This window comes from Ctenocephalides felis, unplaced genomic scaffold (assembly GCF_003426905.1).
Source record: "Ctenocephalides felis isolate EL2017-DRISC unplaced genomic scaffold, ASM342690v1 CF-g0.4_SCAFFOLD_03571, whole genome shotgun sequence".
Classification (NCBI taxonomy): domain Eukaryota; kingdom Metazoa; phylum Arthropoda; class Insecta; order Siphonaptera; family Pulicidae; genus Ctenocephalides; species Ctenocephalides felis.
Window position 1 is genome coordinate 68,175,044 of NW_020539725.1, and position 18,090 is coordinate 68,193,133.

General features: G+C 32.8%; 1 protein-coding gene across 1 annotated transcript in view; it reads right to left on the reverse strand.

The window, feature by feature from the left end:
• Positions 1 to 1,363: 1,363 nt before the first annotated feature.
• LOC113386612 overlaps positions 1,364 to 18,090 on the reverse strand; it is a 33,325-nt gene continuing 16,598 nt past the window's right edge. Inside the window, 23 exon segments of the mRNA XM_026624381.1 lie at positions 1,364 to 1,566; positions 1,569 to 1,647; positions 1,718 to 1,749; positions 1,752 to 1,873; positions 3,052 to 3,198; positions 3,310 to 3,459; positions 3,575 to 3,686; positions 4,600 to 4,753; positions 4,818 to 5,002; positions 5,200 to 5,442; positions 5,568 to 5,771; positions 5,882 to 6,058; positions 6,188 to 6,361; positions 6,539 to 6,633; positions 6,747 to 6,929; positions 7,136 to 7,271; positions 7,354 to 7,526; positions 7,708 to 7,860; positions 9,149 to 9,280; positions 9,546 to 9,796; positions 10,099 to 10,239; positions 11,645 to 11,837; positions 14,155 to 14,281. Coding sequence (XP_026480166.1) covers positions 1,364 to 1,566; positions 1,569 to 1,647; positions 1,718 to 1,749; positions 1,752 to 1,873; positions 3,052 to 3,198; positions 3,310 to 3,459; positions 3,575 to 3,686; positions 4,600 to 4,753; positions 4,818 to 5,002; positions 5,200 to 5,442; positions 5,568 to 5,771; positions 5,882 to 6,058; positions 6,188 to 6,361; positions 6,539 to 6,633; positions 6,747 to 6,929; positions 7,136 to 7,271; positions 7,354 to 7,526; positions 7,708 to 7,860; positions 9,149 to 9,280; positions 9,546 to 9,796; positions 10,099 to 10,239; positions 11,645 to 11,837; positions 14,155 to 14,281 — 3,566 coding nt within the window.

Below are 18,090 nucleotides of genomic sequence, written 5' to 3' on the forward strand. Positions count from 1 at the left end.
GGATTATACAGTATCCTTTTTTTTTACTCAACTTAAATCTAAATCTTTGAGACTCAAATAGTTAGGGGCCAATTTTCAGTATAAAATAGTTAAATCTATGTTTTCAAAATGCACTGCAAAAGACCGGCAAAAGCGTATTAGCCAGAAATTATATTAAACACGATCGTCTTAACGGGTTCTACGGTATCATTTTTACTTTAACACAACTTTAAACTTTGAAGCTCAAATATTTATGGACCAATTTTTGGTATAAAATATTTAAAACAACGTTTTAAGCGGGAAATTATATCGGCAATAATCGTCTTAACGGGTTTCTAACATATTTTCTTTTACTTTCTTTAACTTAAATCTTTGAGACTCGAATATTTAGGGGTCAATTTGCGGTAAAAAATAGTTAAATCTATGTCCTTACGCGTTTTACACATGAAACCTAACCTCCAAATGGCACCAACGTCAGAAAATTAATTTTAGTTTCGACTTCAGGCATGTGCTATCAAGTGACAACAGAAAGTCGCATTTATGATAACATTGTTATTTGATATTTGTTACATTTGGAGGTTAGTTTTTAGGTAGAAAATGCTCGATCGAACAGCAAAGACATAGATAGAAAATTCGTCAGAAATAGCAAAGACCATAGTTTCTTAATACTACTCATTTGATTAAAGTTGAATTTTCCTGAAATATGTCCATATCTAGGGGCCAATTTTAGGGATAAATAGTTACAGCTATGTCTTTACTCGTTTTACACATAAAAGCTAACCTTCAAATGCACCAACGTCAGAAAATTAATTTTAGTTTGCCTTCATACATGTGTTATCGAAGTGAAAACAGAAAGTCGCACTTATGATAACATTGTTATTTGTCATTTGCGCCATTTGGAGGTTAGTTTTTATGTGAAACGCTGAATCGAACACCAAAGACATAGATTTTGACAGAAGAGAATTGTCAATTTTCGGGATAAAATAGCTAAAATAGCAAATCTATCTTTACGTGTTTTTACGCTTAAAAACCAAACCTCCAAATGGCACCAATATCAGAACTAATTTTAGTTCGCCTTCACACATGTTGTCAAAGTGACACCCAGAAGGTTGTACTTATGATAACATTGTTTATTTGTCATTTGTGCCACTTGGAAGTTAGTTTTTATGTGGAAAACTCTGGATCGAACACTAAAGACATAGCTTTTGAGGGTAGAAAGTTGGCCACTCCCAATAGTTATAAAACTGATCACGTTTTTGTCAGAAAAAACAAAAAAAAAAACAGTTTCTAATACCACTCAATTGATAAAAGTTAACTTGGTACTTTTTTAAAATTTAATTATCACCTCATCCATTTGACTTCTATCCATCTATTATCAATTATCCTATAAATGGTGACAAATCAGGCAACTTGAATCCTTGAAGTTGATCGGTGCGAATTGTCTCTGGTTTCTCGGATGTCTTGGAGCTGGTGGAACCAGTCCAGGTATCTGCACCTGTCTCAAATTATTCTGACTCCTTCCTGGTTGGAAATTGTTATTTCTGCTAGGCGTTGAAGCCAAAACTAAACCGCATTGGGCACTGCAACGTCATCGGCCAGGATTTGTTCGCGGCTCCATTCTCTCGCCAATTGGGCGCAGTCGGTGATTCGGAGGGAAGCACATTGAGCCTAGGGGTAAAGGATAATTGGTATTATATAGGGTTAAATAAATATGTTTTTTTTTTTTTTTTTAACTTACCCCTTCGTTGGAACAAACACATGATGTACAGGCGACGGGAATGCTGATTCTCCCAAACCAATTGTTCTTCCAGCAATTTGGCAGCTGTGGCCAACGTTGTCTCGCCAAAATGCCAAGTTGATTTGTTGCATTGAATTGCATGGTACACGAGGGTTTTCTGCAATTTAAAAAATCAAAACATTAGATTATTATGTATGAAAAATTATTGTCTTAAAAATATTTCATAACTAGCTGACCCGGTAACCGTTGTTTTGCTAAGTAAGGTATATTCTAAACAATTTCTAGAGAAAATATAACGAATTCTAGAGAATATCTAGAGCAAATATAACTATATTGTGATCACCATAACAATTATATCACGCCAACTACTTCATCATTGTAGAAATGTGCTTTTTTGATGTCTTTCAAAAATTTGTTATCTATACCTTTTCACCCTATAGATGGGTGTCTTGAAACGGCCAGGTGGCAAACAGGTTTAATGTCTTATTTTAATTTTAAAGGTATTTTACAAAATAATTACATTTTTAACTAATGCTAAAAAACTACCAACAAGAAAATACTTTTATTATGGATTTTCAAAGATTACCGTTTATCTACCGATAGCAAAGTCATAGAATCAAGGTTATAGCTGGTTCTACATCTTTTTCCCTCTACTTTCAAATATTGTTGTTAATGAGTGTATAATTATACAAATGAGATCTTTCAGAGCACCGTGTTTGAGAAAAATATGATTTGCAAAAAAAAGTGCTACAACGCCAAAACTGCATTTTCATATTAACATTTCAAAAAAGTTGATATTTGAGTTTCTAATAACACTTGCGATCCGTGTAATAACGTTTTTGTGTATAAATATAACTACGAACAAAACTATTTACTACAATTTAATCATAATTAAATAATATTCGCGTAATACATCCTATTAAACGTAATTGAACATCATCTGTAAAAACTATTGGACATTTGACGTATTAGCTACTACCACCGTCCATTGTTTTATTCAAATTACGCTTCTACAAAAATGTTTAAATTAAAAATGTTAAGGTTTTACGCGATTTTGAAATAATATCTCACCTTTCCGACAATCTCTGGATTGGCACAAATTTTGCAAGACTAAGACTGGCCAAATCGGTTTAGAGCCGTTTTCGAGTTTTAGCGGATCATTTTATCGAGAGCTCCATTTTTATATATAAGGTGAACGTTTGCTTCTTGAAAATTTCGTAAACTTTTTTTTGAAGATTACTAGATCGATGGGTGAATTTTTAGGGTTGATGATAATAATAGCAATGTGCAAAGTTTTTCAAGAAAAAATCATGGCTGTGGAATTATTTACTTACAAGAAGTTGCTGGGTAAATCAAAAGCAGCCCTTTGCATATCGCCAGGAACATCCATGTTCTCACAAAGAATCTTTGATAATGTCGTTTTCCTAATTTCTGCCAATTGAGCTTCACTAAATCTTACAACTGGATCTTCGTTTTCGTACCTAAAAATGTAAAAAATCTCTTATTCAAAAATACCTTTGGCTAACAAAAAATTGAAATTTCAATTAAATGTGGACGAAATATTCTGATGGTTGATGGTATTTTTAACTCACCAAAATCTGTCGCATTTTCTCAATTGTCTAAATTGTATGGCAATAATGCAGGCAAATGTAGGTCCTACAAGACCTCCTTGCAATGGTCTTTCTGACATTCCACCAGGGAATAGATCGATGTCATCGACTGTGGCGTAGATTCTCTTCAATCTGAAATAAATAAAATATAATCACATTCATTACTTCTATTAGAAATTTTGTTAGTTTAAAGATTTTGATTCTACACTACGTTACTGAAAGAATTTTGTCTACATATTTTTCCTACCTCGTGATAACTTCTGGTGGGATCTCCCTGGTCAAATCTTCAAAAGTTCTGGCTTTCTTTAAATTGCAAAGTGCTCTGTAGTTGTTGTAAGATGGAATTCCGTGGTCACGTCCTGAAATTTAACATGAGCATCAAGAATCCACTTTCAAAAAAGGACTCTACTGACGAGCAAATTAAATGAGAACATGAAAGTTACAAAAGAGGATTCTACTGACGAGCAATTTAAATAAGGACATGAAAAATACAAGAAAAGACTCTACTGACGAGCATATTAAATAAGGACAAGAGAACTACAAAAAAGGACCTTACTAACAAGCAAATTAAATGAGAACATGAAAGTTACAAAAAAGGATTCTAGTGATAAGCAATTTATATAAGAACATGAAAAATACAGGAAAGGACTCTACTGAAGAGCGTATTATATAAGAACAAGAAAAATAAAAATAAGGACTCTACTAACAAGCAAATTAAATGAAAACATGAAAGTTACAAAAGAGGATTCTACTGACGAGCAATTTAAATAAGGACATGAAAAATACAAAAAAGGACTCTACTAACAAGCAAATTAAATGAGAACATGAAAGTTACAAAAAAGAATTCTACTGATGAGCAAATTAAATAGGAACTTGAATATATACAAGAGGACTATACTGATGAGCAAATTAATTAAGGACACGAAAAACACAAAAAAGGACTCTACTGACGAGCAAATTAAGGGGGCAATTCTGTCGTAACAGAGCTCATAAAATAGCGTTGTCATGGCAACGCTCTTTTATGCTTGTTTTTAGGTATTAAATTATGAAAATGCTGTGCGATCAGGCGAATTTTACATATAAACAAGCAAAGAATAATCTTATGATAACAGAATTTTAGGAAGGATTTTAGCAAGGAATTTCTTGCTTGTTTATATGTAAAATGCGCCTGATCGCACGACAAATAGATAGACTTTTATCTGCTCTGTTACGGTAGAATTGCCCCAACAGTTTTGTTTCTATTACTAATTTTTTCAAATATCATTCCCTTACCTCTTTGCAAATTCAAAGCTACTAAATCCACTCCAGAAAATGGTATTTTACGATCTTCAAACAAATGATTTGTGACTTCTCCAGTGATGAATTGATCTAAGGCTTCCATGGGAGTTGCCACTAAACCTCTGGCCATTTCGTCAATCATGAAGGGCTAGGAAAATAAGATATAGGGTATAATAGAACAACTCATTTTTATTCAAAAATTGTATATTTACCTGCATCAGCATGTCTGTTTTGAAGAAACCATCCCTGAGCAATATTGGTGGGTCGACAGGTTGATGTGTTGGGCTCAATCTAGGCAAATGAGGTCTTAATAAGGAATGGCCAATTCGGAAAGCGGCTGAGGCAAACTCTGTCAGGATTGTTGGATTGCAAGATGGATTGTATTCTTTATAATAACCTGAAACAGAAAAGAAACAAATTATAACATTAACCAACTAATTACAATTGACCAATCGCCAATGGTAATTGGTAAACAATTGAGGCTACAGTGCAGTCTTAATTATCCCATCATTATAATTATAATATATAAGTTGAGTTGTGTAGGAGATAAATATTGGGAAAAATCGAAGAATGATTTTTTTGTCTTTTGCTTACCTTGAGGTAATAGTTTAAGTCCATACAAATTAACAGCGTTCCAACTCAACAATCTAGGCAACAATTCATTATATGTGATATGTTGGTTTTGAGCAATCAAAATTCTTCTGGCATGTTCGAAGATCAAATCTTCACTCCAATGTGGATTTACTTGACGAAGACCTTCTGCTATGCGATTGTGCTCTCTTAAGAATATTGTGTGGATCACTGTTAAACCTGGCTGTTCTGATGCTCTTCCATCACCTGGGGAAAAGGATAAAGTCATCAATTACATATCTATAACTATTCTTCAAAAGAACAAAAAAACTTTGACAGTATAATACATAAGATGAATACCATATAACATTTGTTTATGATAATTATTTTACCTGCTATAAAACAGTATCCACTAGCAGCTCTACATTCAGGATGAACTGGACTCCTAGGTAAAAGTTCTTTGCCTCTTCTAGGATGTGCTGTAGAGTTCATACGACCACCATATCCTCTCAGATCACGGAATACACAAACATTTTCACCATAAACTTGAGATGCATCCAAGAAATGAGTGTTTTGATTGACTTGCTGACGAGGACCTTAAGAATTAAAAAATACTTATAGAAGATCACAAAATAGAAAAACTTGGCATTGAAATGTTGAAATCAATTTCAGTCTGTCATTGTCCTTGTAATTTCATTCTTAATACCTAGTTGCTGTTGTCCAGGTAAAGATCTCATGAATGGGAAACACATTCTTTCACCACTCGTCACATTGATTTCAGGATAATAATGATCTCCTGGTGGAACTGGGAAAGGATTGCATTCAGGATGCACAGTTCTAGGTGAATCACAACGTCTGCAATCTGGTACGGATTCGTGGAAACCTGAAATGATAAAACACACACGTTGAATATATTATAGTACCAACTCAATAGAAATATTATATTTCTGAATTCAATATAAGTAGAACTATTAGAATGCAGAAATTTAAAAATTTTTGTGTCAATTTTTACCTTTGTGGATGGGAGTCATGGTAAGATCATGATCTAAGAATTGAGCATATTGCATGACCATCATTGAGTATCTGGTGTGAAGATTTGAGATATCTGGATGGATCAATGTTGAGACTACTCGAGGTGATGGTAAAGGTGCACCTGATTCTCCAGTGATTTTAGGCTGGGATAAACCTTGAAACGAAATTTTGTGGTAAATCTATGAATTATTTTGTCGAATTGAAAAGTATGTATTTTTAGGACAACGAAAATTGAAGAAATTCAAATGATAATCAGTTTATTATGTCTGGTACTTCTGATTTTGAATTTATTAAACGTATGCAATAAAAGGAGAATGTTTTTATATCATACCATCCTCATATTGAGCTGGCAGTAACCGAGAGAATACTGTCAAACTTTTTCCAAGTGTTGGATTTCTCAAATTGTTGCAGTGACCACTGAATGTTCTGAAATAATAGCATTTTATTTAAAATACACATAACATGGAAGTTGACTATGACTAGTTTACTATGCAATGTGTGTCATCATTGAGACAAAAACACAAATTTTTATTATGTACCTGAATGGTGTGCTAATATCACAAGTGGTTCCAAATTCTTCACATTCAGTCTCCAATGTGGGAGCTACAGAACCCAAAAGTGAACTAACATCAACACTTTGCAAACTGTCGGTGAATTCTTCTCGTGTAAAAGCACTGTTGAAGCCTAGATTGTTGTCGTTGAAGATTTGGCGTTTACGCCTCCTAAAAAATAAATAGTGGTAATAAATATCAACTACCATCAGAAATCAAAGAAAGAGAAAAATTTGATTGGAGAAACCTTCCTAAAGCCAAAAAGCATCAGCTTATAGGTTTATTGGATGATGAAATATTCTGCTAAACAATGAAGATGAAATTTTGCTTTCAGTAATCTCATACAGAGGAATTTCGATAGACATAAATAATATTACCTGTTCAGGGAGTTCAAAATTTCATTAGAAGTAAACTCCAAAAAGTGTGAAGAATTAGCCAAAGCCAAAGCTTGTCTGTTTGCTTTGCTGAAAGCTGCAGCTGTACCAGCTGGTGATTTTGGATCCAGACCACCCACTAAAACAAGTAATAGAAAATTATGTAAACTCCTTCAGCTGATGAACTGGTGACATATCCTAATTAATGCAAAATTTCTTACTTCGTTCCCAGTTTTCATACTCTTGTTTTCTTCTGTTGATCATGTCTTGTTTGGCTTTTTCTAAGGCATCCATTAACAAATCTTCAGGAATATCACTTAAAGACATGTGGTCGGCGTCCATCCAGGCAGACAATTGTAAATGAGGTAGTTGGTTGCATAGGAGACCGGCATTCCTTAAAAATAATAATATAATATAAATGGAAATTGATTATACATCATTTGATTTTAATTTCCAAAATACTGGACAACTTAGATTTAGACCAAACCAAAATAGTATTATTACAATCAATTTAGGTACTTTTTTAGGAAATGCTTTATAACTCAAAACTTAAGATTTTTTGTATTTTTACTTACAAGTAGGGATCTTCTGTGATGAAAGCTTTGGGTTGAATCCTTTGTTTTCTTTCTCCTTGTGAACACAAAAGTCCTGCTAAAGTTACAGTTCTTATAGCTTGCAATTGCTCATTTGTCAGTGAAGATGGAGGTAAATCATTTTCGTACCAGAATCTAAGGAAAAAATAAATTTTATATAAAAATACAAGGTAAAACAATTATATTCAATTTAATAACATATGGTATACATGAAGAAGTTGGAGGCTTTTTCGACTTATGCAACTAAACTAATACCTCGTAGGCCATTATAAATTTACCATACATCAAGTCTAAGTAATAGTGAATTTGATAAAATCCATCTGTTTTGTGATTTATCGATAGCATCATTTAGAATGGCAATTTTCCTGTATGTTACTTAACATTCAATATAAAGTAAAAGTAAAGCAGTACAGACAGACTGAATTGCTTATATAACATACTAGCATTTCATGTTATGCGAAAACCACTTTTGATATCAATTTATGCAGTTATAGAATTAATTCTAAAACGACTGAAGAACTGCATTTTATATATGAATAACAGAATTTTCACTAATCAATTGTAATAGAACTCATCACTTCTCTCCATGGAATGAAATCTAAGTTTGTATTTCAACTTTATTTTTTTTTGCTCGCGTAAAACAGCTTTTGATATATCTCTGTATCATGATTGCTTAAAAATAATATTTATCTTTAATATTTATTATTAATAATTTTGTATGTCGGATTTAAATTATGATTTGACGTTACATTCTGCTAGAATTTACTAGACTTACTAATTCTTACTTATTATTCACCAGAATTGATATATGTTACTTAGGGTGGTCCTTAATATGAACATTTTTGAATTTTATTGCTCCCATGGGCTTAAATGCTTTCAGATTGATAAAAATCAATTCTCTGAAAGTTTTAGCTCTTAATATTGTCTTTTAGACAGAGCCCAATTCAATCAAAGTTTTGTATGAAAATAGCATGAAATTTTTTTGCAGATTTAATTTTTTTTTTCAATTTTCAATAAAAAATGACACGAATTTTCATTTTTTATTCATTTGTCGCTAAGTTATACCTAAAAAAATTTTTTTTTAGTTTTCAAATTTTTTTTCATGCTATTTCCATACGAAGTTTGATCGAATTGCGCACTATCTAAAAGACAATATTAAGAACTTAAACTTAAAGAGAATTGTTTTTTATCAATTTGGAACCATTTAAGCCTTTCGGAGCAAGGAAATTCGAAAATGTCCATTTTAAGGACCACCCTAATGTTCATACTTAAAAATACTTTACTTGAAAAGAAAAAAGGTGGTCCATTTTTCACCAGAATTCATATATGTTCATACTTAAAAATACTTTACTCGAAGAGCAAAAATATGGTAAATTTTTTAAGAACCAAGAAAATATTCCAATTGTTTCTATTAATTTATTACCTGTCGCTGTTTCTGGATTTCTGGAACTGCAAATCTAACAAACATGATAGAGTTGGACCAAAAATAGCTCCTTCTACTGGAGTTTCCAAAATTGCTCCTACAATCAAATCGATGTCGTCGACGTTTCTGAAAATTGAAAATTGTAAGGTCAATAAATTGGTAATATATTGTCAATGTATGTTGCTGAGGAATGGCAATATTTAGTCTGACAAAAATTTACACCAAATTGAGTTATCGATAAAATTAAATAGTTAGCCAATTGAAGTAATTATGATGTCTACCCATTCTGAATTTATGTTGATAAAAAAAACTATAATATAACTTTTGTGATGCCCCAAATTGATTTCGATTTCTTTTTTGTCTTCTAAAACGACTAATTTATGTCAATTTTTCCTACCCATATGCCAACTTAAGATTCTCAATGACATCCTTCTTAAGTCCAGCCGATTCCAATTGATTCCAAGTAGCATTTTGTGGAACTCTATTTCCACATAAGTTCAATGCATTGGTGTACGATGGAATTCCATGATCCCTGGCTTTGTGTATCAACAAATAATTCATTACTGAACTGCTGTCGTCAGTTGCAAAAAGAGTTGCTTCTTGGGCAGAAGTTGCCAGGAGAGATTTTATGGTGGAATCTTCATTTTTCTGAAAAAGAAAATAGATTAATGATTATAATTTACAAAGCCAATAAATCATAAATGGAAAAAAATGACTATAATTTGTGGTTCTTTCTCAAATTTAAATACCTAGAATAAATCATTTTGAATAGTTACTGCACTTATAAAAACATTTTAACCAAATAAGTGTAACCTTACCAATTGACTCACTGCAATATCTTGCATATCCCATAAATAAAATGTTAAATAATTTTGTATGATTGGGTTTATGAATGTACTAAATTAATTAGTGTTTCTTAATTTTTTTGATTATTTATTTTTACTACTTACCAAGGCAACTGATATCATTGTAGAAAAAATAGGCAAAGCTGCCAGAGCAACCTCATTAAAAGTTCCTGCCCTGTTATTGCTGGAATAACCATTGTAGTATCCTGATTGTTGCAGACGAAGTTCTGGTTTGCTCACCGCCAACTATAATTTAAAAAAATAAAATATTAATTATTTTTTTAAGAATCAGGTCAAACATGTTGTATCTCACAAAGGGCGTCCATTGATCACGTGATACTATTAAGGGGAGAGGGTGTGTTCTGACAAAAAATCACGAAAACTCTTCTGGGGGAGGGCGGAGAATAGTAAGATATAATGTGCAAATGTAAAATTTTTACATTTTTTTTCTCCCCCTTAGGGGATGTTCATTAATGACGTGAGATTTTTAGGGGGAGGGGGGTCTGACAAAAAATCACGAAATATCACGTGGGGAAGGGAGGGGTCTAGAGAGATATCACTTATATTTATTTTTCACAAGATTTTTTAAAAAATCCAAACATTTTTTTAAAAAAATGTACAAATTTTACAATTTTTTTTCCAAACTAAAAATACACGTGATGTTGGTGGGGAGAGGTGTTGTATTTTTAAACATCACAACGTATCACCAAGGGGAAAGGGGGTCCAAAAATTTCTAAAAAATCGGTCACATGATAAATGGAAGCCCCCTTAGAGGTATGGTAAGATATCACGTGTATTTATTTTTTACTTGTTTTTTTTTTAATCCAAACATTTTTAAAAAAATCAAAAATTTTACCATTTTTTTCTCGTAACTAAAAATACACGTAATGTTTGGTTGGGAATGGGGTTAATTTTGAATATCACCAAGGGGAGGGGGTCCAAAAATCCTTTAAAAAATCGATCACGTGATTAATGGACGCTCCCCAAAGAGAACCTCGAGTTTTTTTCTTCTGGGATTTTGATGAAACTTTGCATAGCGATAGAGTTGATGGTCAAATCGAACTGTTTAAAATATTATAGGCCTGTGAGAAGTGGTTTATAAAATTATGGTTGCCCTTCCGCATGTAATATTTCGAGATTTTTTGCCAAACTCTTGAATCTATTTGGAAAATTCGCAGGTTCTTGAGTATTAAACACAAGAATAAAACACTGTTTAAAACTTTTTAAGCCAATCACAAAAACAGACATAATTCACTTCCTGTAATAATGAATTTGAATTCAATCACTTAAATTCACTAATTATTAAAACAAGTGTTAATGAAAATAATATTTCATTTATAATTTTGTTCTTTCAAGTTCAAGATCGCAATTACTGCCAACATTGAATTACGAACTTGATCGATCAATCTTGACTAATGATCGATGGTAAATTATAATATCATTAATGATTGCAATATAAATCGTGCATGTGTAATTTCATACATTTTCTCTTTCATTACGAATTGTAATAATGTTAATGTTGATTGATAATGATATGGGTAATTAGAAAAACTTATTATAGTAATTGTAATAGGAAAAAATCTGATAGTGACAAGACTATAATCTAAAGTAAAAGATATTTTAAGTAAAATATATGTTATATTTCTTTTACCTCTCCTAATATTGTTGGTAGAAATTCGTTGTACGTGATATGTTGCATCTGAGCGATCAAAATTCTCCTTGATTCCAAAAATAAATCGTCATCGTTCCAATGTTGGTTCAATCTGGATAATTCAAAGGCCAAACTGTTGTGTTCCTTCAGCAAAGATTTAATTAGTACGGAAATTGGAGATTTGTCGTCACATCTGTAAAGAATTAATTAGAACAAAAATTATTAATTAGCATCAGAATTTGTTAACTTTTTTGCCAAAATTTTGAACAGAGTTTGGAAATTTAAATACTTTTTGTCAGTTGGGAATGCCTTGATTAGATTTTGGCATAGATGGATTGGGATTGATTTGTTTGACGATTTTGATGAAACACTTTTTCATGGTGATGAAAATTTAATGAAGTAGTAAATATAAGCATTAAACCTAAATTTATACGAATAATGAGCGAGCAGTAGGTCTTAAGCCAAATTTAAATATCAACAAATGACTAAGAAAATCTTCAGTCTTCTTTTCTGAAAGTATTTTTTTACTAAATTGTTGCTATATTATTTTGCCCTTTACATAAAAAAATGACATTATATGAAATTTTCAGAATATTCTAAGAAATTTGTATTTTAGTCACTATTTTGCGTAAAAATGGTATCGTTAATAAAAACGACTCCAAAATTTATTCCTAGTGAAAATTCTCACAAAATTTTAATTTATTTGTAATTTAGTTACTCTTTTTTCACACTAAAACAATTAATATATGAAATATTTACAACATTCTAAATTATTTGTATTTAGTTATTATTAAATAGCAGTATTTATATTTTTTTAATATTTTTTGCCCTTATGTAGAATTAGATTATATCTTTCAATAAAAAAAAATGTAAAACTATATGAAATTTTTAAAAAATTCTAAAATATTTGTTTCTGCTCTAATACGCTATCGTTAATAAAAATGATAGCTAATGAAATTTTCACAAAATTCTAATTTTTTTGTAATTTGGTCACTCCTTTTTTTACATTGAAACAAGACATATATGAAATGTTTCCAATTTTCTTTTTTTGTATTTTAGTTATTCAATTATGGTAGCTCTCAAATAGCTTGTTAAAAAAAGACAGTATTTGGAATTTTAACAACATTTAAAATTTTTTGTATTTTAGCCATTCAATTATTGTAGGTTTAAAATGTAAATTTAAATTAAAATACTATAGTATTTTGAAGACTTTTTTTCTGAGAAGTATTTTATACAAAATTGTTCACATAAAATCAGCTTTTGTCTTTCAAGAAGAAAAAAATGTAAAAAAAATAATATTAAATGATATTTTCAGAAAATTCTAAAAGCTTTGTATTTTAGTCTCTTTTTTCGCATAAAAATGGTCTTGCTTATAAAAATTAAATTTTAATTTGTTTGTAATTTAATCTCTCTTCATTAAGCAATACATATATAAAATGTTCACAGAATTCTTAATTTTTGTATTTTAGTTATTTAATTACAGTGACCTTAAAATAGCATGTTAATAAAAAAGACAGTATTTGGAATTTTCACATTTTTTTGTATTTTAGTCAATTATTGTATATTTAAAATAAACTTCTCCAAAAATGACATATTCTCATTAATATTCTTGGACAATGTTGGTTTAGAAAACGTCAAATACTATTTTGCTTTTGCAAACTCACTAATTGAGACATGAGTGAAAATTATCGAACACTTCGACTTCAGTATAAATCAATAGACTCTTATATAAGATAAGATTTATTTTTTCTAAATTTAAAATAAGTTGCAGTAGTACTCAGATCTTTTGTCTTGCAATCACAGACTTACATTATATTCACGTATCATATTGCTTGATATCGAGCTTGTTATTTTGAAACACGACTAAATTCCAAATATCCTATCTAATAATAATATCACATAAAGAATGAACAAATACTGGATTATATTCTAATAAGGAATTAGGAATTAGGAATTATGATGGTCTTCCAATAGGAATCTAATTAGACTAAATATAATACACCTAATCTTTGCATATGATACAATTAACAAATCTAATAATTTATTTATTTTATTACACGATTTAACTTCATACTCTCAGTCGTTATTAAATAAATCTATTACATAATATTTTCCTTATTGATTTTTCTCATTAAAAAAATGAAAGCCATTTGATCAGTTATGAGCAATTGAATCATCTGGAGCAGAAAGTTAAGGCTACACAATCAGATCGGCTAACACGATTTTATATCACGATATGAAAAAACAATGGACAATCGATCATGTTAATCATTCATTTTATTTAATTGAATTTATGCTATAACTCGATTAAATTTAAAGTGGTTCATAGTACCATTTAACATAAAACATTTAACCGATAATAGCCTATGTATGAGGATTAGCAGTCCATGTGTAAGATAAGGTCAATGAAATAAGCCTAATAATCTGTATTCTTTAATTTAACTTACTCAAAGCTATTACTAAAGCTAAATTAAAAAATCATTTGTCCATTTGTTACTATTTTTACTTACTTTGTACATCTTTTCAAGTCCACCAGACCGCCGTCGTATTTTCTCAATCTGCTAACTTCTTCATTTGTTCCATACACAGATGATCCATCAATAAAACCACTTGCAGAATTTAATTGCTCTCGATGACCTGTAAATTAAAAAAATATATAAATTAAAATACATTGATAAATATAATTATATTTACTTATTTGTCTCTTGACGTTCCGAGTTTTTCTGCGTGACTCGAAAATTGAGATACAAAAATACATATATTCGTCGGAGAATGTTTCACTTGAAAATGTCTCAAGTGAATATCTGATATCGTACTGCTTGATAACAGGCTGGCGTTAGTGTTTCTTAGTATACATTAATAGTAGAGTTTCACTACGATATTTAGTTTCTTTTTCCATTGAATATTTTTGTGAAATGTGAAAATGTGATCTTAATGCAAATGCTGTTGGCTCCCGACTTTTAGTACTGCTCATAATATTTCCTTGTTTGTTTATATGTAAATTACGCCTGATCGTACAGCAAATGAATAGAATTTTCATAAAATCACTACCTATCATATTTATAATCATACTTATTTATCTATGCTATCTTTATTGATAAAGACATTGTAATGGCAACGCATACTATGAGGCAGAATTGCTTCATAAGAATGAGCTTAACACATTTTCTGTTAGCTCGCGCATTATTGTACTGCTCGATTTTACTTATGCCGGTGGAAATTTCATTGTTAACTATATCATTGATCTAGTCATTTGTTTTTTCAGTGAATGTCATTAGATTTTTGTGTAAAGTATAAAGTCTGGAATTCACCCGATATCGATTTAAAATCGTGCTTTTCTAAAAGCAATCGGGTGTAATTCTCCCAAGATATTTAATATCTTGTCAAAATTATAAGGTGAACGTGCCTTCTGCTGACTCCTCTTTCCAAACACCGGATTGGTGTTGCTAATGGTTAGAGGATAAGCCACATTAGCAAGTGAATTTTTCTAAATTTAAATTTTTCTAAGTCTTTAGATTAACTTTATTAAAATCAGTGCTGTGCATATTGAAGAATACAAGAATATTCCCAGGCAGGCGCCTGGGAAGAAATTAAAAATAATGAAAATGGAAGTATTAACAAGCGAGACCCTGAAAAACAAATACAATGCACTATCTGATCGGACTGACATGGACACGGACAGGGAGCTTGAGGAATATAAGAAGGTCAAACGGCGGAAGAAAGCCAAAAACAAGGAGGTCGAGAAAATTGATGTCGGGTCACAGCCATCCACTTCAGGCGTACAGGCAGCACCATCGAAGAAAATAGACATGAAGCAAGAGAAAATTCCGCCTATCATTGTAAAAGCTGAAATAGAGTTGAAAACCATCCGCTATATCCGGGATACAACGAAGATCAATTTCAGGTACCAGTTCCTAAAAAATAATTTACACAAATTTTATACCGATTCAATTACTGACCACGAGCAATTAAAAAGCATATTGCGAGAATGCAATTACCCTTTCTACACCTACTCCTTGAAACAAAATCTGGGAAAAAAAATAACAATTACGGGACTCCATCCATCTATAACTGAGGCAGAAGTTCGCGAAGAACTGCAACAGAAAGGAGCTAAAATAAAACAAGTGGTGCAAGTAATACGAAAACAGTCGGACGGTAGTCAACATAAACTACCAATATACATAATTTTAGTCGACAAAGACCAGGATATGGCGGAGCTGAAGCGGATAACCAATATTGGTGGACACATCTTCTCCTGGGAGACCTACAGACCACAGAACAGAGCGTTGCAGTGCCACAAATGCTTGAACTTCGGCCATACATCGTACACCTGCGACCTAAAGTACAGGTGTATAAAGTGCCTTAATGTGCACGCACCAGGTGCGTGCCAGAAACTGCCAACTGAGGCACCGATGTGTGTGAACTGTGGCAACGAACACCCGGCAAACTACTCAAAGTGCAGTGCGCTTCTCAACTACAAGGAGAAAAAGGAAAGTGATGCTCTCAGGAGAAGACAAATATACAGACCAGCACCAACACCAGTGCAGCTGACGAGGAGTTTTTCTTCAGCATTAAATAACACCAATGTTGGCCCAAATGCAAAATCAGCGTTTCCTCAACTCCCTGTTCCAAGATCATCATTTCGAAACATGATCCAGTCCTCACCTTTACCGGCTGAGCCTACACCATCAACATCACCGATCCGGCCTGCATCATCATCATCACAGATCCGGCATGAACTATCACAATCACCAGCCCGGCCTGCCTGCAGCCAGTCCGATCCAGATTTCAATACACCAGAGGGACTTTTTGCTGCTATGGGCGAGATCAGGATGCTGTTTGCAGATCCCCAGGTAAAACAAATTTTTAGTGAGCTTTACAAACTGACAAAATCACTAAACACCAACATGACATATAACGAAAAATACACAACAATACTTAACTTTTTAACAGCATCTCCATAAACCAAACGCGCGACTTACACATAATGCACTTTAACTCTAACGGACTTAAAAACAACGTGGACGAACTGAGACAGACGATAACAAAATACGATTTGGACATAGTACTGATCAACGAGACACACTTAAAACCTACGGACAGACTCTATATCAACAATTACAAAGTTTACAGGAACGACAGACAGACGGTAGCACGCGGATGGGGAGGCACTGCGATCTTGATCAAGTCTAACATCAGACACGAGCAAGTGCCAAACCTGACAGCGGGCGGTTCTGAAATAACAGCTATTAATGTATACAAGAGAGGTCAAAAAGTAACCATAATATCGATTTACATCCCAGGCAAGCGGACTAGAACATGCGGACTTACAAAGACTACTGGACTCGAACAGATTTGTACTTATGGCAGGAGACTTTAACGCACAACATACATCTTGGAACTGTAACTTTAACAACGCGAACGGAAACAGACTTTACGAATACCTGACTGAACACAACACCACAGACGCACAACTACACTATCCTGACACGCCGACCAGATACGCCACCGTACAGACACACCATCACAGCACGATCGATTTGGCATTGACAAAAAATCTACACGTAACATCCGAACCCATAACAAGAACACTTTTTAACTCCGACCATAATCCAGTTTTCATGACCATTTCAGACAGACTAGACGTCGACCAGACTCCCAAACGCAAATTTTTAGATTACACCAGAGCCAACTGGCCAATTTTCAGAGACATCATCACAGACAACACACGACACACAATGCCAATCGATACCAACGCAGACATTGAGGAGGCTGTAACACACCTTACACTGACAATCACAGACGCCGTACAACAGACTATACCGACACTAGACTCAAGAACAACACCAGACAACGACTTGCCAGAACACATTTTATTGAAAATACAACTTAAAAATCACACAAAGAAACTGTGGCAGCGTACCGGTGACAGACTACTCAAGGAACATGTGAACAGACTGACCAAAATTATTTCCAATGATATACGTGACCACCGAAACAACACTTGGACCAAAAGACTCGAGAACTTAAATACTGACCCACACAAAATCTGGCAGACAGCAAAAAGACTGACGCAGAAACCAACATCCATACCTCCACTCAAATTAACAGACAACAATTACGCAACGACACCAGCAGACAAGGCGGAAATATTGGCAAAAAACTTTGAGAACATCCATAAACAAAATGCCAATATGTCAAACGCAGACCTGAAACAAGACGTACACGAGACAATTCAAAACTTCACTGACCTCCACAGGGACAAAGACTTACGAATAGACCCTGCCACAGTTTCCGAAATAAAGACAATAGTTAAAAAATTACCGAACAGGAAAGCACCAGGACCGGACGGACTACAAAACATAATACTTAAACAACTGCCGACGAACGCCTACATTTTACTTACGCGCATAATAAATAGACTAATGACAAAAGGCTGCTTCCCC